The sequence below is a fragment of the Phyllostomus discolor genome, chromosome 9 (genome assembly GCF_004126475.2).
Source record: "Phyllostomus discolor isolate MPI-MPIP mPhyDis1 chromosome 9, mPhyDis1.pri.v3, whole genome shotgun sequence".
Lineage (NCBI taxonomy): Eukaryota > Metazoa > Chordata > Mammalia > Chiroptera > Phyllostomidae > Phyllostomus > Phyllostomus discolor.
In genome coordinates, this window is record NC_040911.2 from 97,134,651 (window position 1) to 97,157,220 (window position 22,570).

General features: G+C 52.6%; 1 protein-coding gene across 1 annotated transcript; it reads left to right on the forward strand.

Annotated features, from left to right (window-relative positions):
• Positions 1–755: 755 nt before the first annotated feature.
• LOC114506138 (somatomedin-B and thrombospondin type-1 domain-containing protein-like) lies at positions 756–16,932 on the forward strand. The gene is made up of 5 exons (XM_028523633.2): positions 756–1,029; positions 7,690–7,884; positions 10,613–10,691; positions 12,904–13,080; positions 16,775–16,932. Exons 1-5 carry the CDS (start codon positions 786–788, stop codon positions 16,890–16,892), a joined length of 813 nt encoding a protein of 270 aa, XP_028379434.1. The 5' UTR covers positions 756–785; the 3' UTR covers positions 16,893–16,932.
• The last annotated feature ends 5,638 nt before the right edge of the window (positions 16,933–22,570 follow it).

Sequence of the window (22,570 nt, forward strand, 5' to 3'; positions counted from 1 at the left end):
GGGGTGGTGGGAACGCAGAGAAAAGGAGAAGAAGGCACGAGGCGCTCAGGCTTGGCTCACACTGGAGCCGGGTCCACAGTTTGGCTTCTGGCTCCTTATCCGGCAGTTGTTATGACTCTTATCACGATTGTCATAACACGGGCACCTATCATTGGTATTATTATTGCTGTTATAATGACGGGTATAGTGGCCTGAGAGCGGCTCAGTTGTTCCGAGCACAGTCTCTGCAACAGCCGGCGGCCTGTTCGATTCCGGTCAATTCTCCATTGTGGGTTTCATCCTCGCTTGGGGCGCCTACAGGAGGCGGCTGAGCTCTCCACACCAACGTTTCTCTCTCTCTCTCTCTCTCTCTCTCTCTCTCTCTCCCCTTCCCCGCCCCTTCCCCTCTCTCTGAAATTAATAAAAACATATCCTCCGGTGAGGGGTTTTTTTTTTTTAGGGTTTTAAAATATATATATATTTATGGTCTAGTGACTATTGCTATTATTGTTATAACAACACACTGTTGTTTTATCTTATTATATATTGCTTTGATGCACTTCTGTGTCGCCTCCATGTCCCTGGAATCTAGGGAAACCCTGCAAAGTCGTTGCGATGATTACCACCATTATCCTGATGTTTCACCCCCACTAGCTGTGCAAAGTTTGGACGGGAGGCATGGAAGTGGATCCCAGCTCCGTGACAGGTAGGGGAGGGGTCGGGCGGGAGCCTCCGCCCCAATACGGGGCGGGCCGCTAGGGTCGGCTCCTTGCGGGCTTCGGCGGGTTCCCAGCCTAAGCCCCGCGATGGCCCCGCACGGAGCGCCGTGGGTCCTGGCGCTGGCGCTCTTCCCGGCCGCAGTGGCCGCGGTATCCTGGGCGCGGGGGCCGCCGGGCACACTCTGGCCCGGGCGGGGCTGCTCCGCGCTGGGCCGCTGCTGCCCCGGCCGTGACCCGACCTGCGTTGCCCCGGCGCCTCCGCGCTGTTTCTGCGACCAGGCGTGCAGCTCCGCGCGAGACTGCTGCGCCGACTACGCGCGGGCCTGCCCAGGTGCGCTCCCGGGAGCACGACGCGTGGGTGGAGCGTTTGGAGATTTGGGGAGCGGGGGTGTGGGAATGCCGAGGAGGACCGAAGGATGCGGTTCATGGAGGGGGTTCTAGGCCCGGAGGTGCGCCTCCAGAAAGATGCGCGCGGCATGGATCAGGGCGCGGGAGCCTCCTGGGGCGAAACGGAGAGGGATGCCTGGAGAGTTGGAGGGTGCTCGGGAGGGGGCGCGAGGACTGCGCACGGGACCTGGAGGGGGTGCAACCGTGCCGTGAGGGCGGGGCTCACGGAAGAGGCGCGCCAGCCAGGCACTCGGGTGAGACGGACACCTGGCGCCTGGGTCGGGGGGGGGGGGTGTTGTGGGGGACATGCAGGGTTGCGAGGGAGGAGGGGGCGCTTGGGTTGGGGTAGAGTGCCAGGTTTAGCAAGTCAAAATACAGGATTCCCAGTTAAACTTGAATTTCAGGTAACCAATACTTTTTTAGTACGAGTATGTCCTATATATTCCGTGAGCCATACTTCTGTTAAAAGTTACTGATCATTTTTCTGAAATTCAAATCCAGCCGGACGTCCTGTGTTTTATCGGGCAACCCCAGCTGGGGGAAGGGCGTGAGGCGTGGAGGGGTGCTAGGGAGGACTGGGCGCACGCAGCGCACTGAGGGCGGCGAGTTCACCAGGCGAAGAGAGAGAAGGCGTTGAGGAGGCCGAGGGAACCGCGGAAACCTGGAGAGGGCTCAGAGTGGAGGGACTCCGGGAGGGGACGAAAACTCGGACTGGTTGTTACCAGGGGCAGAGAAACAGGGGGTGGGGTGGGGCGAGGAGCAGGTAAAACTTGGGCAGGCCTGGGGAGGCGGAGGGGCGGGATCCGTACGCAGGTAACGACGCCTCCCTGTGGTCCCCGTGCTGGCGGTGGCCGCAGGACCTGGGTCTAAGCATTTCCTCCAAAGACCCCGCCAGAGGGGTACGCACCGGACTCTGAAATCAGGGGCTGGTTTGTGTCCCCGGTAGTGGCGAGGATTGCCTTCTTTAAACCGCAGTAGTAAGTCTTGCACGCCCACTGGTGGCAACAATCCACATTCTGTCCCATTGTAAAGTGGATACAGACCCAACTTTTCTTTGTCAGGGGGGACAGCAGTGGGGCCCTTATATCCTGAGACATCATCAGTGGTCCTCCAGGAATTTACATTTAAACTCAAAATCGGAGCGACCCAACATTTATCCATCACTTACCAACTGCGTGCCCGAGGGCTGGGCTGGGTGTCCCATCAAACCTGGTGGCTTTCTCACAGCACTCTGGGGACCCTGCATATAATAAGGTCCCCGTTCACAGGTGAGAAAAGTGGGGCTTGGAGGGGGGGGGCTTTGGCCAGCCGAGGTGATCCAGCAGGCTTTGAACCTCGCTGGATCCTGTCTTCTAGGGCCCTGCTGCTTCCCATGCGGGAGTGGCTAATGGAAATTCAGGCAGCAGTGAGAGGGAAAAGTAATTTGGGGTGTGGTATCTCCCCAGCCATAGCACAGGAGACTCCCTCTGAGTAAGCTTGCAGAAGGACCGTCTTGGGGACACTTTCGTATGTGTCTGCTTTCTGTACAGAAGGTTCACTCCGCCACGGTGTCTCTCAGAGTGTGGGACTGCACCCACAGGGGCTCTCCTGCCTTAGCCCAGGGGTTGTGTGTGTGTGTGTGTGTGGGGGGGGGGGTTCAGGAAGGGGACCGGGCAGAGGGATCAGTGACACTTTCACACGATGTTATCAGCTTCCCAGCATTGTCTGTTGTAGAAAGACCTGGTCCCTTTTTGTTCTGCTCCTTTGGGAAGGTGTCAAAAAGGCAGCAGACCTAGGATCTGCCCCCTTGACTGGGCTGGGTGGAGCCAAGGTCTTACAAACTAGACCAAGGACAAGTTCACTTTTCTACCCCCCAGAGGAGCAGGGCAGGAGGGGACATGGTGACCAGTTGGGAGTGACTTAGGGGAGAATGTTGGCTGACTTCAGTAATTGTTGTGGGAAGAGATACCGAGGATGACTTTGAAAAAAAACAAAAACAAAACCCTAACACTTACTGAGTACTTACCAACAGCCAGGGAGGTGCTGTTTAAGTGCTTGATATAAAACTTGAAGCCTCATAACAGTTCCATGGAACAATGTTTTCATGTCATTTTCCAGATGAGGAACTGAGGCACAGAGAGGTAGTGACCTGCTCAGAGTTGCACAGCTATGACACGGCAGGTCTGGGATTTGAACCCCGGCAGCCTAGCGCCAGACCGCAGTAGTATATGGGTGCTCATGAGGGGGAGGGACTTAAGCATTTGGGAGAGGAGCACGGGGGCCTACGGGTGGAAGAGGAGCGCTCAGCACTGCCCACATTCGGTTCTGTCACACTGCTGGCCGTCTGCTGTCTGCCAAGCTCAGCTAAGAAGCCCTGGGGACTAGAAAGATGGGGCTTGGATCTCTCTCAAGCTTACAGTTTATTTGGGGGAGACAGGGTGTCTGTGAAGGAATTTCAGGCAGTCCGAGCAAGATAGCAGGATAAGGCTTGGACGTGATCAGTGAGGAAGGGGTGGAGGCCAGGAGAGGGTGGAGCTGGAGTGACTGGGAAGGCTTAGAGGATGGACATCATTGCTTCAAATTATTTACTGTTTTCATGTATTTTATATTCTTTAATTCTCACTTCAACCCTGTAAGGATCAATCTCCGCACTTATGTATTTATATATTCATTGCACTAGTCAGTACTCTGAGGGTTGTGACACAACTCATATTGACCTCAGCTAGCAAGGGGATTGATTGGCTTGGGAAACTAAACATCAATCCGTGGATTGGCTTCAGGCATGGCTGGATCCAGGGGCTCTAAGGATATCATCAGGGCTCCATCTCCTTCCACCTTTCAGCTCTGCTGGTGTTAGCTTCATTCTCAGGCATGCTGTCACCAAATGGTACCAAAGGTAGTACCCAGTAGCTCTAAACTGGTGTCCCTAGTGGAAGGAGAACATCCATTCCCCATTCGTTTGGGCCGATATCCTAGGGATGGTTCTTATAGGCCCAGTGTGGGTCACATGCTCATTTGTGACCCAATCAATCACTTAGTCCAGGAGAAGGAATATGTCAATTGATCATGTTTGGGTCACAGGCACCATCCCAAGAATGAGGGTGAGGCCACTCTCTCCAAATTAGGTGGACGTGTAACTGGTTCCTCAAAAGAAGATTGAGACAGTGTTACCAGGAAACTCGGGTTAGGAGGCTGGGTGGGTAGAAATGACAGCGGCCCGCCACTGAGCCGTAGGAGACCGTGCCTTTCAGGGAACTCGAAGTAAAAGGGTGCTGAGACATTGAACAGGAGGAGGAGGTTGTGAGGGACTGAGGGTGTGTTTCAGGAACAACTTAGATTTTTAGCCACTAGGCTTGGGGGTCTTTATAATAATCCACTATCAAAAAAAGATCTTTTGTGAACCACTTCAATAGGATACGAGAAGCACTCTAGGATTTCAGGTGACAGGTCAGAACTGCACTCCGGTAGGCAGCAAGGAGGATGGAGGGTCAGGGGACTGGGCCATGAGGTTCAGAGAATAAGGTGGGGTTTGGACTGTCCAGAAAGGCATTTCCTGATGCGCTTGGGCCTGTCAGAATGAGGTGGGGAGGATCCAGGGGAACTGTGGGAAATTCTGTCTGGCTCCAGCAAGCTCAGCTGGCACGATGTTATCTGGGTCCCTAGGGCTGAACGAACAACCTTTAAACCTCCCATCTCCTCTCTCCGCTTTTTTTTTTTTTTTTTTTTTTTTTTTTTTTTTAGCTGCACTGATAAGCTAGAATTTCTCCTTTACTCCGGAAAAAGGTGGGGTGGCCTTTGTTTTGAGAAACACCGCCATCTGGTGGTATCTTTTAGCAATGCCACCTGGTCATATTTTCTTTGTTGTTGGTAAGGCAAGATTTGTTCAGTATTCTCTTACTCATGTACCAGGTACTGTGCTTGGTGCCGGGATCCGGCAGGGGACAAGGACCTGCCTCCGTGGTGCTGACATGAGTGGAGGAGGCCAACAAGATAGGAGTAATCACACGGATGTACTGAGGTTACAGCCCCAGACAGTTGCCTGGGGATGCCACATACGCATGCTGCTTGGTGACCTCACAGGTGCCAGCAACATGGAAAGAATACCCGCAGGGTGGCATCTGACTAATTTTCTGCAAAAGCTCTCACCTGACTGACGGGCTGGGCAGGACAGGGAATCAGTGTTGGACTTTGGTGCGGCCCTTTGGCCCTTTAATGATTTAATAATCATTAAAGCCCTGTACCCTGTCACTGCCTTCTGACATCACCTCCTGCCACTTTCTCTCCTTCTTGTCCCACTGCAGTCACACTGGCCTCCTCACTGTCCCTCCAGCACCCAGCCTTGACCCTGCTGCAGGGCCTTTACACTGCCGTTTCCTCTGCCTGGAACCTGCCTCCCCTCCACACAGGCACCTACACAGCTCCCTCCCTCCCTCCCCTCCTCAGATGTTCTTGGTCTTGGAGGCCTCCCTTGACCCTTTCACCTGAAATGGGGTCCCATCACCCCACCCTGCCGTTCTCATCCTGCCTTGTCTGTTCTCAGAGCACAGAGCAGAGCGCTGGTTGAAATGACATCATAGGTTGTGTGGTCTATTGGCTGTTTCTCTTGCAGAATGTCAGTCCCTCCAGGGCAGGGATGTTTTTTTCTTTGCTCCTCTCTGTTCCCGGCACTCAGTGCAGTGCTCGGCACACAGTAGGCCCTAAGTAGTTGTTCAAGAAACGCAGAAAGATTGCTGTTGTACAGAGCTTTCACAGTCCTCTCGGTGCTTTGCGTTTGTCATGGCATCACTCCTGGGAGCCTGCAGTTTGCATCCAGGTTTGTCTGACTCCACCACCTTGGCTGACTCAGACAGTCCGTCCCCTTATGCTCCACTTGCCTCCTCTGGGGGATGATCTGACAATAGTACACGTAATATAGGAGTCGGGGTCCAGGCAAGTGACAGATGGTGCCCCCAGAGAGTTAAATGGAAGGGAAGTTGATGACAGCTCTGTTCAGGGGAGCAGAGGACAAAAGGGTGTTAACCTGGTGCTTGGTGAGAGCAGGATGCGTGGCCGAGGGTCGCCCCTCACCAGGAGCGAGGCTGAGTCAAGGGGTGGGGGCCACAAATACCTGGGTCACACTCTCCTCCCTGCCGGTGCCCCCCATGTGCTGAGGTCAACTGGCCTCAGGGGGTCAGGGAGCCTCTGTGAATCACAGACTTCCCGGAGAGCACAGGGCAAAGAGGATCTGGGAGCACACAGTCTCCTAAGCTCCTGGTGACGATCACATGAAGCCCGGGATGTGACTTGCCTGGCTCGGCACCAGGGACATCACTGATGCCACTATTAGGTGAATGACGGAAGCAATCGTGATGGATAGGCTGTCATGTTTGATTTCTTCCCATTGTTCCTCCTTCCTCCCTCTGAGCATTTCAACTCCGCTAAGGGTGGGGGTCTGCACCAGGGGTCATGACTTCCCGAGGTGCTGGAAGCAACACTGTTTGCAACACTGTGTTTGCAACACAGTGACCTCCCTCCCTCCCTCAATTCCAGGATGTATTTTTCACACGTTTTCATGTTGCCCCAAGCTAGCAGGCGTCTCACAGCTGGGGAGTGCTTTTCACGAGGACCGGCCTGTCTTTCTCATTCACCACTGTGTCTCCTGGCTCACAGTAGGTGCTCAGTAAATATTTGTGGAATGAGTGAATCAATTTTGACAGTAGGAGCCACCTTGTGTGTGCACACAACTGTGTGTACATGTGTGTACCTATGTGTGTGTGTGTGTGTGTGTGTGTGTGTGTGTGTGAGCTGGGATACAAACCCCATCCAACTGGCCCCAAAGTGCAGCTTCTTGCTCTGCATGGCGCTACCCATCCGCCGCCTCCGAACGGTCTTGTTCGACACCAGCCGTGAGCGTGTGCTTTGGGCGACTGGAAGTGTTTGCTGGGTGTGAATGACAGCAAAGTGTCTCCAGTTTTGATTCGGGGGTGACAAATGCATGTTAGCAAATGGGCAAATTCATAAATACAGGATCTGTACCTAACGAGGATCAGCTATGTATGCTGTGTATAATACCTGTGGGAATTTTTAAACGCTACGAAGCACTGCTTTGCAGGTGTTAAAACCATACAGACACACGTCACACCGGAAATAGCTTCTGCTGGAGCTTGTTTCCAATCTGTGCGGCTGGCGGTGCGGCTGCGGTTCACGTCGCCGCCGCGGAGGAGTAGCTGTATGTGCTGAGCTCTCGCCACGTGGCACAAGCCTGTTCTTTGTAGGCCGGATCTGATCACACCCTCGAGGCCACCCTACCGGGTGAATCCCGTTCTTCTTCCTATTTGACTAAGGAAGCAAGTGAGGCACGAAAGGGTGAAGTCAGTTGTCCCCGGTGCTGCGGAAATGTTTACCGAAGGCATGAGTGACGGGAACGGCCCGAACGGTCACCGGAAGGAGGTCGCACGTGGAGTGCAAAGTGGGTAGATGTACCCGCGTTGGTCATACAGAAACTTCTGGGGAGGGCATGGTCTCCGGGTTGCAGGGGTCCTGGTGCTCTGCGTGGTGTTTTCGAAGGTCCGGCTTGGGGGGCAGGTGGAGAAGATCCGCCCACTGACAATCCGAGTTGCCCCGGAGATACTGCCTTCTCTTGCAGCGGTCTCCTGCGTTGTGGCGGAGTGGAGTGGCTGGAGCCGCTGTGCCAAACCCTGTCAGCTCTCCTACCGTGTCCGCAGGAGGCACGTCCTGCGGGAGCCAAGGAATGGGGGTGCTCCCTGCCCCCACCTGGAAGAGCGGGCTGGCTGCGTGGAGTACCGGAGCCCCCAGGGACTGGAGTGCCAGCAGTCCTTGTGTGAGTTGGGGCGGCCACCAGGAGTGACTGTCAGGTCCTGTGGGCGTTCCAAGTTTGGGGTGAGACTTTACCTCCCTTTAGCCCTGATTCCCTGTCCTCGCGTTGTGAATGAGGTAAGAATCTCTGGCTTCCTCTGGGCATCTTGTCTTCTTTCTCCTCCATCTCCCAGTGTGAATCAGTCAGGACTTTGCATGCACGTGATGGAAACCCAGTTTAAACTGACCTGAGCAAAAATGAGTGTTTCATGTAACTAAAAGTCCAGTGTTTGCATTCAGGCATGGTTGGATCCAGGGGCTCAAGCCATGTGGCCAGGACTCTCTCTCCATCTCTCATCTCTGTTTTCCTCTGAGTTGGCCTTATTCTCAGGCCATCTGGGAATGCATTTTGATAACTCCAGGGTTCCCTCCAACCGACCTAGCTGTTAGAAGAAAAAGTCTCTTTCTCATAATTTCAGCAAATATCCTGGGATGATATTTTCTTAGCTTGACCTGGGTCATATATCCCCTGTTGAACCCATCAATAAATCCAGATGGAACATGCTGATTGGCCAAGCCTGGGCATGTGCTCCCTTTGAGGTTGGGAGGGAGGTCAGTCCCATCTGCGTGAGAGTAGGAGACGGGTGGTCTCCAAAGGGAACTTGGGTTGAATGATGCAAGGCAGGCAAAACAACAGGTGCTGGCTGCCTTGCACACCTGGACGAAAGGTTCTGAGGCCCGTACAGAAGAATAGGTGGTGCCAGTTTTGCAGCTGAAGAGGCTGAGCAAGAGGGTGCAGTGGTGTCCCTGAAGGGGCAGAAGAGCAGGCAGCAGGGCTCGGGGTGTCCTTCCGGTCTCTCCCCGTGCTGCAGGCCGGTGGGGAGAGGTGGTCGTTCTCCAGCTACCCCGTACACCTTCCCGTGGTGTCGCCCTCCTGCTTTCCATTCTGCGGTAGCTGCCCAGTGCCTCAGGGTGAAACCCAACTGCCTCCTCATGGTCTATAAGCTCCATGTGTTCTGGCTTTTGCCTCCTGTAACCTCATATCTCTCTGCCCATGTTTCCTTTATTTTTTAAAGGAAGATTTTATTTATTGATTTTTAGGGAGAAGGGAAGAGAAGGAGAAAGAAAGGGAGAGAAACATCAATGTGCGAGAGATACATTGATTGGTTGCCTCTCACACGCCCCCCTACTGGGGCCCTGGCCCACAAAACCCTGGCATGTGCCCTGATGGGGAATCAAACTGGTGACCCTTTGGTTCTCAGACTGGCACTCAGTCCACTGAGCCACACCAGCCAGGGCTGCCCATGTGTTAAAGAATCATTCTGATCTTCATGGGGACAGGGGGTCAGAAGGTAGCAGGGAGATCGGGGCAGAGGTGACTGCAGTGGTGAGAGAGGTTGGCGGCTGGACCAGGGAGGTGGCAGTGGGGTGCCGAGAGTGGCAGTGCCATTCCTTTGGCCTGAAATCCTTCCCCCTGTCCCCTGCCACCTGCATCAGACCTTGCCTGGCTCATCACTTCCAGCCCCGATGCCAGTGTCCCCGGAAGGCTCTCCTGACTGCCCCTACTGTGCGCTAAGCGCCTGGCCACATTCCTTGACTCTCTGAGGCCAGCGATACTATTCTCATTTTTTAGAAGGGGAAACCAATGCTCAGGGAGACGCAAAGCCGGCCCAAGCCACGCGGCTCACTACAAACCATCTCATTTAATCCCAACTCTATGAGGCGGGGACTGGTATCATCCCCATTTTGCTTATGAGGAGACTAGGGCCCAGAGATGTGCAGTGACTTGACTGAGGTCACTGAGCTGTAAGAGGCAGCACTGGGACTAGAATCTGGGCTTCTCTGGGGCTCTCCTCACTGCTTTAGGCTGCACCAAAAGAAGCGCCATGGGTGTTAAAAGAGAGGAGGGGAGGGAAATTGCAAAGACTGAGCCCAGTCCCTAGGGCAGCAGCAGGGGAAGGGTCCCGGATGCCCCAGTGTGGCCCTCTTCTAGGCCACGAGCTCTAGTCCAACAGGGAATCTTTGGCTCGGCTCCATTGCCGAGTTTTGGACTTTTTTCCCCTAAGGAGTCGCCATCCTTTCCTTCCGTGTGTGTGTGTGTGTGTGTGTGTGTGTGTGTGTTTTAATCTGCTCTAGGAAGGGGCTTGGAAGTTGGTCCTACACAATCACAATAAGTTTATTAATTCATTTATCTGCCCATCCCTCTGTACCTCCTTTCTTCCATCTTTACACCTTCCCACCCACAAGTTTATCCATTTATTTCTCTTACTAATTCACCTATCCACCTACCTGTTCTCTCTCCATCTACCCTTCCCATTCGTCGTCTCTCCGTCTCTCCTTTTTCCTGTCCTCCCCATCTTCCCATTTATTTACCCATCATCCATCCATTCTTCCTTTCTTCCATTATTTTAGCCATCCATCCATCCATCCATCCAGTTAACTCTTTTATCTACTGTTTTGCTCACTCATCTATTTATAAAACTCATTCATTTGAAAAGCTTTGAAACCTGCCGTGCTAGGCCCTGAGTCTCGGAGATCAATACGATCCTGCCTCCAGCATCACACAAAGGGTGCTAGTGGGGACCATCAACCTGTTCTGGGACCCCATGGTCTCTATAGGGCCGCCATGTAAATGACTGGGAGGCCGGGAGGACCTCACCCAGCTTCCTGTGGTGTCATAGCCCTCGGGCGGTGGGGGGCGGGGCAGGGGGTGGTGCTGAGCTACCTAACTCTCTGTTGTCCTTGGCCCACAGTCCCTGCTCTGATAACCACGGGCAGCTATGGGGAGGAGCGGAGAAAGCGAGGCGTCCCCAAGGAGCAGGAGGTAGGCGGGTAAGTTGACGCAAATGAACCCAAGGTGAAACTAAAACTGGTGAACATTGTCCTTGGATTAAACTTCCATCATGTCTTTCTCTTGCTTTGACATTTTTTGTCCTGATACATTTGTAAGCTCATTAACATAATTTTGGAGTCCTTAATAACTGGTCTCCATTCAAACTCATCCATCCGTCCATTCATTCACTCACTCAACGTTTATGGAGTGCCCACTGTGTGAAAGGCACTGTGGTAGGCCTTGAGGTGACAGCAAGAAGGAAAAAAGGACAGAAACAGGGGTCCTCACGGAGTGGACAGTCAGTCTAGTGGGATGAGAAGGACAGTCAGCAAACAGCATGCCGATGGTGCTCAGGGCTATGGGGAGAAATAAAGCAGGGGAGGGGGAGGGGTGCCAGCGATGTCCTCCTTGAGGTGATACTTGAACTAAGATCTGGAGGAGGCTTTCTGGGGTAGGGGCATGTCTAACAAAGGGACCAGCAAGTGCAGGGCAGGCCCGGTGTGTGCAAGGATCAGCAAGACCCGTGTGGCTGGCGTGCAGGGAGAGTGAGCGCATAGGGAAGAAGGTCAGAAACATGCAGGAGGGGGGTGGTCAGATTGCACAGGGCCTGTAGGCTGTGGTGAGAAGCCGGACGCTTTCTCACAAGAGATGGGAGTCATGGGAGGGTTTGGAGCAGAGAGTAACATGATCTCACTGGAGTTTTCACAGTATGCCTTTGAGTGGCACTCGGAGACAGACAAGGGGAGAATCAGGAGACCGAAGGGGAGGCTGCTGCTGGGGTCCAGGTGAGAGATGAGGGTGGTCTGGACCGGGGTGGTCGCCCTGCACCTGGCAAAGGGTGGATTGCAAGGACTGGAGGCAGACCGGTGTGTGAGGGGAGGCGGTGTGAGGTCAGGCCCCAGGTGTTCAGTAAATGCCAGTGGAAAGAACAAGGTCTGAACAAAAGCAGTGGCCGTGGGGATGGGGACGGAGCTATATTAGGGTTCCTTTCATTGCAGGTGACAGAAACTTAGCTCCAACTGGCTCAGGTGAAATGGATTATTACTGGTTTATACGAGGATAACTAGAAAGGAAGTTCTGAAATAGCGTCACTTCAAGCATGGCTGGAGTCGAGTCAAATATGTCAGGACTCACTCATATTTATATTCATTCTTTCTCTTTCTACCCCCTCCCCCGCCCCACCTATATATTGGCTTCATTCTCCAGCAGCCATTCTCCCTGCAGCAGCCAACACGGGAACCAGCAGCCTCACATCCTCCCAGCTTGGCACTGCGGAGGGGGGGCGGGGGAAGGATCCCTTCCTCCCAGTGTCAGTGTGTTATTTCTGGGGAATTTGATTGGTCCTGCTTGGATCCCAGGCCCATCTTTGAACCAATCACTGTGGCCCAGAGGACAGGAACTCTGATTGGTCTGCTTTAATCATTGCCCAGGCTAGTGGTAGGGTGGGCATCCTGGACCAGCCACCCTGATTTATGGCCCCTCCAAGACCAAATACGGTGAGGGCAAGAGTTCCCGATAAATAAACTACAAAAAGGGAAGAGAAAGTATGTTGAGAAGATGAAAGTTCCATTTATCTCAGGTTTCTGGTAAGAGGCAGATTCCTGAGGAGTTCTAGGGGCAGCTCAGATAGAGGGGCTGGGGACACAGGTTTGGGGCTGACTTAGGAGAAAACGGTGTAGTCCTTGGGCCTCCCAGAGGCTGCAGCCACCAGGGGGCGCACGCCCCGTGCAGTCACCCCTCCAGTCTTTGTTAAGCTGCGTCTCCTCCAGCAGGCGGAGCCATTTACCGCCATTTGCAGAAAAGTTGGTTAGAGGTAAAATTTTGGCAAATTGGCCCTTACTTCAAGTACCCCATAATGGGAACTTGAAGTAATTCTCGTGGGGAATCTCTTCTATCAAAATAAGATCTCGTGTGAAATGCAGTGGAGTGCTTAGGAATGTCAGTTTAGGCTTTGGGGGTTTATAGCACTTACTAGCTGTGTGACCACAGGCAAATTAACTCTCTGATGCTCAGTTTCCTGATCTGTGAACCGGGCGGACACCTACCCCGCAGGATTCCCCTGTTCCACTGGACTCAATGCTTGGGTTGCCGCAGAGTTTCCTGTAGCAGGCAGAAGTTGCATCAGCCTGGGCCTCCGCAGGGCTAGGTGCACTGTAGGAGCGCTGTACATGCTCACAGGTGCTTGGGGGGTGTCTCCCTGTGTGACTGCAGGTACTGCGTCCAGTTCCGGCTGGGGCCCATTCCAGGGAGCTGCCGGCAGGCCAGGGCACCCCATGCCCAGTGGATGAAGTATCTGACCCAGGGCCACACGGTGTGTGTGAGGTGTGAGTGGCCTGCCCAGGATGCCAGGAGCCCACGTTGCCACGGAGACGGCGGCGGGGCTGGAGGGTGAGCAGTGGGACAGGGGCGTGGGGAGCGTGACTTGCAGAGCCGGGGTCGTCTCTGCTGCTCAGGAGATGACGGCGCGCCGCAGGAGTGAGATGCTGCTCCCTGGTCAGGGCGGGGCCCGGGGAGGTCCTGGTCTCTGTGTCCAAGGAGAAGCAGCCCTTGCCACTTCTTCCAGCCGTGTGACCCAGGGCAAATATCCTCGCCCCAATTTCCTCATCTGAAAATGCAGATAAGAAGAGGAACTCCCCACGGGGCAACAGTGAAGGGCAAGCCAGACTGTGCAAGCCGAGCACTTAGCATAGCTCGAGAGAAGGGAGTTGAGTCCTCCAAATTCCCGAAAAGCCACATTCGGTTATCTCATCTCAGAGATGCAGAAAGTAAGGCTCAGAGGGGCAGGGTGCTTCAATCAAGGTCATGCAGCAGGATTTGACCTAGATCTGGCTTATAACAGCCCCCTAGACCGCCTCCCACAAGGGCAGGTGTGTCAGAAAGCACTTAGCATATAATTAAAGCACTTAGCACACAGCAGCTAACGTGTATTGAGTGCTCACTATGTGCCGAGCCTTATTCTAAGCTCTTTATAGGCATCCATCCATGCACTCATTCACTCGATAAATATTGGTTGAACACTTGCCGTGGAGCATGGGCCAGGCAGTGTTTCGGGCACGGGGAGATGCAGCGAACAAAGCGGATGTGGTCCCTTCTCTGAGGGAGACAACATTCTGCCGTCAGGAGACCGACATGAGGCGAGTACGTTTGTAATTTGTCAGATGAGACATAAATTATGTTGGAGAAAGAAAGCAGAACGAGGGGGACGTTCTGGCGGTGGTCCTTTTTTAAGGAAGGTGACTCTGAGGAGGTAGTGTTTGAAGAGATCTGAAGGCAGGGAGGGAGGAGCCACGTGTGGACATCTGGGGGAAGGTGTTCCAGGCAGAGCAAACAGCAAGTGCAAAGGTCCTGGGGTGGGAGCGTGACGCCATTGTGGCCAGAGTGGTAAGGACTCATGAACACCGAGTATGCCATTGAAACATTCCAAGAACCTGATATGGATTCTTTTAGGATCCTCCCTTTGAGATGAGGAGACTAAGAGGCAGAGCAGTGCCCAAGATCATACACCTGCCTGGCAAGTGGCAGAGGTGGGGTTTGAACCTGTACTCTTCGGATCCCCGAGCTAAGCTCTAAACCGCAGCCTAGACTGTTTCCACTGACGGCGCTTCCCCAGTGCAGAGATCGTTGCCCTGTGGGAGGGAGAGCGCTCTCTGGGGTCTCTCGGTCGGGCAGTTCTCCTCCCAGTTTAAGGAATGCTCATTTCTTCCCCTTTAATTCTGAGCACGCTGCTCCCTGGAGCAGGGAGTGCCAGTGACAGAAGGCTGCTGCGGACAGCTGTGCATGGACAGGGGGCATTGGGACTGCACAGAGCCAGGTTCGAACCCCACCTCTGACCCTTGCTAGCTATGCGACTCTGGGCCAGCCCTCCACCTGACCTTGACCATCCCCACCACTTGGGTTGTGGGAAGGATCCCATGCCCTTTGTACAGCTCCTGGCCCCTCAGAGATGCTTAGTAGCAGAAGCTGATATTGTCATGTGTAACAAAAAATAGATATAATAATACGTACTTTGTGAAAATGAGGCATAATGAATTTGGCACATAGTAGGTGTTCAATCAATAAATGGCAAACAATATTATCACACTCTAAAGAGGCTCTCTCTGCCTGCCCCTGTTCAATCTCTCTCCCACTTAGACCTGAGATTCTACCATTAGAGATTCATTCTTAGGGCTAGATGCTCTCTGAGAGCCTTGGTTTATCCACCTATCTTTGCATAAGTTTTTCTGGCCCTAAAACTCTGATTGACCCCAAATTTCTCCTTTGGGATGCAAATATTTCAGGATAAGGGACCTGGCACTGTGGTGAGGCCGAGATGAGGGCAGCAGGAGCCCCTGACTCCACCAGGGAGGGGCAAGAACAGAAAGCAAAGCCATGGCTGTGCCAGGGAGGGCCGTCCCTCCCTGCTCCCACCATGCCCAGGCGCACAACAGGTGATGGGAGGTCTGACTGGGCCATGAGCTCACCAGGCAGGGCTGGCAGAGGTGGAGGATCAGAGTGTGGACAGAGACGAGCCGTCAGCTGGATTCTTTCCGAGGGCAGCTGAGGGCGGGTGTGCAAAGGGCACAGGCCCAGGAGGGATTAGCATGTCATTTGGGGACTTTAAGAGGGTTTATTTAGCCTTAGAAGGGTCTCTGTCTCTGGGATAAGCAGAAGGCGCACCTGGCATAGTCACGCACCTATGGGGTGCTGGGCGCCAGGTAGGGGCTGTACTTCCTTCGGGCTTCCCAAGCCCCTTGGAGGCAAGGGACCTCAGCTTCACTCTACATGATGAGGATGGCAATAGTGACTGTGACTTTAAATGCTGTCATGTGCGAAGCCCCTGTTGTGTGCCAGGCCCTACAGGCTTGGAAGCTTAGAATGGTGCCCAGCACTGAACAAGTGCTCATTAGTATGTGTTGTTATTGTCACGATGTTGCCTTTTTCAGAGGTTTAAATTATACCTACAGAGAATTGGCTAAGACTTATATGAACAGGTTAACACATGTTTGGAAAGCAGGCACACCTGGGTCATGACCACCCAGTCCCCCAGCCCCTCCTAACCACGCAGCCCCTCCTCTCCCCGCAAAGCTGACCACGGCCGTTCATACTCATCCCTCATACAGTTCTCTTCATAGCTTCACTTGGTGCGGCTCCCTAAACACCATAGTTTAATTTTGCTCTTTTCCCCCAAACTTTACGTACACGGAATGCTGCAGGGTGTGTGCCTTTTGGAATTGGTGGCTTTTGCTCTCTCTGATGTTGGTGAGGTTTGCACCCACCCCCCACCCCTCACCCCGGCAGCTGACTGTGGTTGGTTGTTACGTTGTGATCGTTTTTTATTTTCTCTGCACACAGCCTCGTACAGAACCTCCCAGTGCTTCAGAGGGGCGGAGACATCTTTGTTACCCACTGGAGGGACCTCAGAGGCTCCTAGGAGCTGGGTCCTGGCTTGCCTTGACTCCAGAGCCTTCATTCTCAGGGACTCCCCTGCGTTGCCTTCCCACAGGAGGAAAAGGGGTGCAGGGAGGTTAAGCAACTTTGCTGCCTGGCCAGCCTCACCAGACCCTAGGAGCTGAGCCTGGATTGGCCCGTGGAGCCTCTGGGGTTGGCGCTGTGACTGACTCAGGGCCGCGCTCCACCAGGCGCTGTAGACACAGAGCCCGGTGCCCACCCACTCTCAGGGCCCGTGAAAATGTAAAACGTTGAAATTTTAAAATCAGAGCCCTAGCTGGCATAGCTCAGTGGATCGAGCACGAGCTGCGAACCAAAGTGTCACAGGTTCGATTCCCAGTTAGGCCACATACCTGCGTTGCAAGCCATGGCCCCCAGCAACCGCACATTGATGTCTCTCTCTCTCTCTCTCTTTCTCCCTCCCTTCCCTCTCTAAAAATAAATAAATAAAATCTTTAAATTTTTTTTTAAAATCAGAAGAAAAAAGCTGTAATAGTCACCATGATCATGAACCCAGCTTGGGTTACATTTGTCTTTGTACAACGCCGTCATAAACTGTGACTTAAATATTTTTTGCATGAAGGAAGCCACATAGACACACGTCCCTGGATTCTGGAGATTCCTAATGCCACCGAGCCAACCCCGTCTCTTGCAGGAACCAGCTGTTGCTGTGGCAAGCGGCCGGCCACCCCCGGTGCCGAGGGAGCTGGGAGAGGCTCGGGCGGCTCCCGCACTGCTCCTGCCCGGAGGTCCACAGCTTCGTGTTCATCTAGCGCCGCAGCCCCTCGCTGTCCAGACCCCTTCTTTCTTTCTTTCTTTCTTTCTTTTTCTACGTATATTTCATTGATCATGCCATTACAGTTGTCCCGTTTTTTTCTCTCTTTTATCCCCCTCTGCTCTGCACCCCACCTCCCATGAGCATTCCCCCACCTTAGTTCATGTCCACGGGTCATACATATAAGTTCTTTGGCTTCTCCATTTCCTATACTATTCTTAACTTCCCCCTGTCTATGTTGTATCTATTATTTATGCTTCTTCTTCCCTGTACCTTTTCCCCTGTTCTTCCCCCTCCCCTTCCCCACTGATAACCCTCCATGTGATCTCCATTTCTGTGGTTCTGTTCCTGTCCTAGTTGCTTGCTTAGTTGGTTTTTGTTTTTGTTTTAGGTCCGGTTGTTGACAGTTGTGGGTTTGTTGTCATTTTACTGTTCATATTTTTGATCATCTTTTTCTTAGATAAATACCTTTAACATTTCATATAATAAGAGCTTGGTGATGATGAACTTCTTCAACTTGACCTTATCTGGGAAGCACTTTATCTGCCCTTCCACTCTAAATGACAACTTTGCTGGATAGACCAATCTTGGATGGAGGTCCTTACCTTTCATGACTTGGAATACTTCTTTCCAGCCCCCTCTTGCCTGTAAGGTCTCTTTTGAGAAATCAGCTGACAGTCTTATGGGAACTCCTTTGTAGGTAACTCTCTCCTTTTCTCTTGCTGCTTTTGATTCTCTCCTTATCTTTCATCTTGGGTAATGTAATTATAATGTGCCTTGTTGTGTGCTTCCTTGGACCCAACTTCTTTGGGACTCTCTGAGCTTCCTGGACTTCCTGGAAGTCTATTTCCTCTGCCAGATTGGGGAAGTTCTCCTTCATTATGTTTTCAAATAAGTTTTCAATTTCTTGCTCTTCCTCTTCTCCTTCTGGCACCCCTATGATTCAGATGTTGGAACATTTAAATTTGTCCTGGAGGTTCCTAAGCCTCTCCTTATTTTTTGTGAATTCTTGTTTCTTCATTCTGTTCTGGTTGAATGTTTATTTCTTCCTTCTGCTCCAAACCATTGATTTGGATCCCAGTTTCCTTCCTGTCACTGTTGGTTCCCTGCACATTTTCCTTTATTTCACTTTGCATAGATTTCACTTCTTCCTCTATTTTGCGACCATACTCAACCAATTCTGTGAGCGTCCTGATTACTAGTGTTTTGAACTCTGCATAGAGTTGGCTATCTCTTCATTGCTTAGTCATATTTTTTTCTGGAGCTTTGATCTGTTCTTTTATTTGGGCCATACTTTTTTGTCTTGGTGTACCTGTTATGTTGTAAGGGGCGGAGTCTTAGGTATTCCCCAGGACAGGGTAACCCATGTCACTGTAGTGTGGCACTGTATGTGGGGGAGGGGTCCAAGAGGAAGCAATACCACTTGCTCTGCTCTTGGCTGACTGTCAGTCACTTCCCCTGCTTCCCACAAGCAAACTGGGCCCTTCTAGTTCTGATTCCAGGATGGGTGGGCTTGTATATATTCTAGGACCCTGTGGGTCTCTCTCATGAACCCTCCTGTGAGGCTGGGAGTTTCTCCCACCACCACAACCCCCGCAGGTTTTTTCAGTCAGGGGTTTTGAGGCTTTATTTCATGGCACTGGAACCCTGGGTTGCATGGTCTGTCTCACTCCCCAGTTGTTTCTTCTGGTTTATCCACATGCAAATGTGGGGTCGCCCGGTCTGCCAGCCGCCTCCTCGCCCACCCTTAGACCCCTTCTTTCCAAAGCCTCCCTAGCTGGTGGGGAAACCCCTACCTGACTAGGGCTTGGGATCCTGTAGGACCAAGGAGTGAGCGGAAGTCTGCAGTTCCGATACTGAAGGAATAAGCCTCGTCCGTAAGGTGGCACCGAAAACAGCTGTATGTGTCCACACGGTGCCGGCTGAGCCATAGCCTCACTGACGTGTCCCCGTGGCTCAGAGCTTCCTGAACGTCCTCTCCTACACGAACTCTCGTGGCTTCGCCCTGTCCTCCCTACCCGAGCACTTCCTTATTAGGGATTCTCCCCTCCTCCCCCGCCTTTTGTACTGAAATAAACTTATTTCAAAAGACAGCTTAAACGTAAATGCATGTGTTTAAAGAGGAAATGTTTTCTCAAACTAGAAATGAAAATAAACAATAGTAGCCAACATTTATTATGTACCTACAGTGTGCCAAGCACTGCTCCAGCTCTCGACACATATTGACTCATTGGATGCTGAGTTACATGCAATTATAGCCCCATTTTACATGTGAGGCAATGGAAGCACAGAGAGGTTAAGCCACTTGCCCGAGACCACACAGCTGGTAAATGGTGCAGCAGGGATTTGAAACCCATGAGCTACACCTGCTAAGATTCCCTGTACTGGCAGTACGTCAGCACCGTGAGGGCAGGGTTTTGGTCTGTCTGATTCCCTGCTCTGTGCCCTGTGCCTAGAGTAGTGCCTGGCACACAGTAATGCTCAGGAGATGTTTGTTTAATGGAAGAATGAATGATCAGTTGCCGTAATTAGAAGACAATCAGGAAAGTGAATACAATGGGAACCAAACAAGTGTGGCGAGGTATGGTTGCCTGTCCGAGAAGCTGAGTGTGAAGGCTACTCTCTTCGTATTGGAACAAGAAACGTGCACGTGTGTGAGAAGTAGTAAGGACACGCTGACAGCTAACGGAGGCCTGGACCCCTGACAAATCAGGAGAGTCACAAGATTTGAAAGGTGGCTCATTTTCTCCCCTTGGGAGCTGACCGTTATTAATGTATTTTTAACAGTTTTGTTGAGATTCCATTTACATACCATACCATTCACTCACGTAAATGGGACCGTTCAGTCCTTTTGGGTATAGTCAGAAGACTTTTATAAACATCTCGAAGGTCAAGTTTTAGAACAACTTTTGTCCCCCCACTAAAATAAACCTCGCACCCATTAACAGTTACTCCCCACTGGTCACACCTCTCCAGCCCTAGGCAACCACTAATCTACTTTCTGTTACTATGGGTTTGTCTATTCCGGACGTTTCATATAAATGGAATCCTGCACATGGTCTTCTATGTCTGGTTTCTTTCACCGAGCATCATGCGTCCAAGGTCCATCCATCTGGTAGTCCGTTATTTGACGTCCCATCTGGGTTGGTGTGAAGCCACCTCAGATTGAGTCCCCCACTGGGGGGAAGCACCCCTGTGATGGATACAGAGCTTTGGGGGAGCCGTGACTCACGCCCGTGCCTTGCTAGGCATGCACTGGTTCAGTTTTCCCTGCCTTTGGACCCAGGAGCCCGGAGAGTGGAGTTGGGGGAAAGGCTGTGTCTTTCACCTGCCCTCGGGGCTGAGCAGGAACTACCCCAAATGTTGCCGCTACTCAATCCTCCTTCCTAACTCAGGACTGGGGGCGCTGCTGGGAATCGCTGTCCCTTCCCCCTCTCAGAGAATGAATGAGTCACTGGGTAAGCTTTTCAGCAGCACCTGTGCACACTGGTCTGGGGCGAGGTGCTGGGGCAGGAAGTGGGGAGAGGTGTGGACCGGCCAGGAGGCCAGTGAGAGGGCTGCCCTACTCACATCCAGGCCAGGCTCCCTGGAAGCCAGCTCCCCCTGCGTCTGCACCTACACTTGTTCTGGCCGTAGGAGGCCGTTTTATGTGATTGTTTTGTGTCTGTGTGGGGTCTTCCCAAGCAGACTGTAAGTGTTTGAATTGCCCAGGCTCTGCAGTGTATACTTTCTCGAGTCCCTCATAGCTACCATTTTTCACCTCTAGGTAGTACTGCCTGGTTTAATACCCTCAATGATCCTGTAAGGCAGGGGATCGTTTCCCCATTAACAGGTAAGGAAACTGAGGCTCAGGAAAGTCCAGTGACTTGCGTGAGCTGTCATGATTAGGAAATGCCGGAGCTGGGATTCGAACTGGATTCCAAAGATTGTGCCCTTGACTGAACAGGCAGACAAAGGCTGTGGCGGGAGCAGTTACAGGTGTGCAGAAGGCACAGCCGTCTCTGGGGTACCATGAAATGTGACATCTGCCTGGGGTGCTCCCCCTGGAGTGCGCTGCTGGAGCTTGTGCAGAGTCCGTGAATCTACGGCAGAGGGGGAGCCACCTCATCCAGCAAAAGCTTTAAGATCAGCAACGTTGTGAGGATGGAGGTGGGAAGCAAGCAGTGGGGTGCTCCTAGAACCTGACCCCACATCCGAGGACTCCAAGCCAGCACTGTTTAAGGGATGAGGGACAGAAACTTAACCAACTTTAGCAAAAATGGAAAAAATTTGACTCATGTAGGTAAAATATCCTGGATAGCATTACCTTCAGGCACAGCTGGACCCAGGGGTTTAAAGGGGTTTAAAGGTTGAAGCTCGCCCTGGCTGGTATAACTCAGTGGATTGAGCGCGGCTGAGAACCAAAGCATCGCAGGTTCGATTCCCAGTCAGGGCACATGCCTGGGTTGCAGGCCACGGCCCCCAGCAACTGCACACTGATGTTTCTCTCTCTCTCTCTCTTTCTCCCTCCCTTCCCTCTCTAAAAATAAATAAATAAAATCTTTAAAAAATATAAAGGTTGAAGCTGCCGGGTCACTTTCTTTGGGCCCCGCCCTCCTCTGCATTGGCTCCACTTTTCGGCAGGCATCTCGTGGTGGCAGAGACGGCCACCAGGAGCTCTAGGCTTTCTTCCTGCCGGTTCAGCATGGCCAGGAGGAAGAGAGCTTCTCATTTAGTGGAGGACCTTCGCCTCCACTAAAGTCCCGGGGTTACTGCTAATCGATGTGGTGCATCTCGCATGCTCACCCCTGAACCAACCAGGCACTGGGCAATGGACTGTTCTGATTGCCTGGGGAGGGGCTAGGTGCTTATCCCTGGGGGTAGGGGAGGGGTCAGTTCTACTTGAACCCCATGAACCGAGAGCGGGGAGAAGCTAGTTCCCCAAGGAAAACTCAGGGTGCTGGGATCAGAAACAGCAGCAAAGGGGGCTGGGAAGGTCCCGGACAGCAGATATCCTCCTCACGGGAGGTGGGGGAGCTACCCTCAAGCTATCTGGCTTTGCCACCAACCTTCTGCGTGATCGTGAGCAAGTCCCTTCCCCTCTCTGCGCCCCAGTTACCCTGTCTGTACAGCGATGGTCTCCACGAACTCATCTAGCTCTGAACTTCTGAGGTCAGCCAACTCCATTTAGCCGATGGCCCGGCATTCTAGCTGTGAACAGATCCGAGCTATGACTTAGGAATGCACGGCCTTCACAGAACCCCGAGCTTGAACTTGGGACCGGACATTCAGCCTCCTGTTCCTGCCTATCCTGCCACGGTACAGCCTGTTATGATGGGAAGAGGGGCCTCTGAGGAGGTTTCTTTGCACATCCCCAGTGCCTTCCATCTATAATTGGCTCCAAATGGAATGATCTCATCCTCGAATGCTGAGAAAGGAGGGCGGGGGGAGAGCTCCCTGGCAACATCTGATGGTATGTGACTAACCCATTTTCCTGCAGGAGAGGGAGATGGTCAGTTCTCTTGGAGACTATGTAAAAGTTTGAAAAATAGTCTTGGTGATCGATGGAAGAGGCTCCAGCATTTTGGGCTTTTTGAGAGGCTCCAAGACATCTCTCCACTCCATGCAAACCAGGTAGCTTCTGACTGCTGCTCACAAGTCAACTTGACCACCCGCCCCTCGTGTCAAACCCTGGCT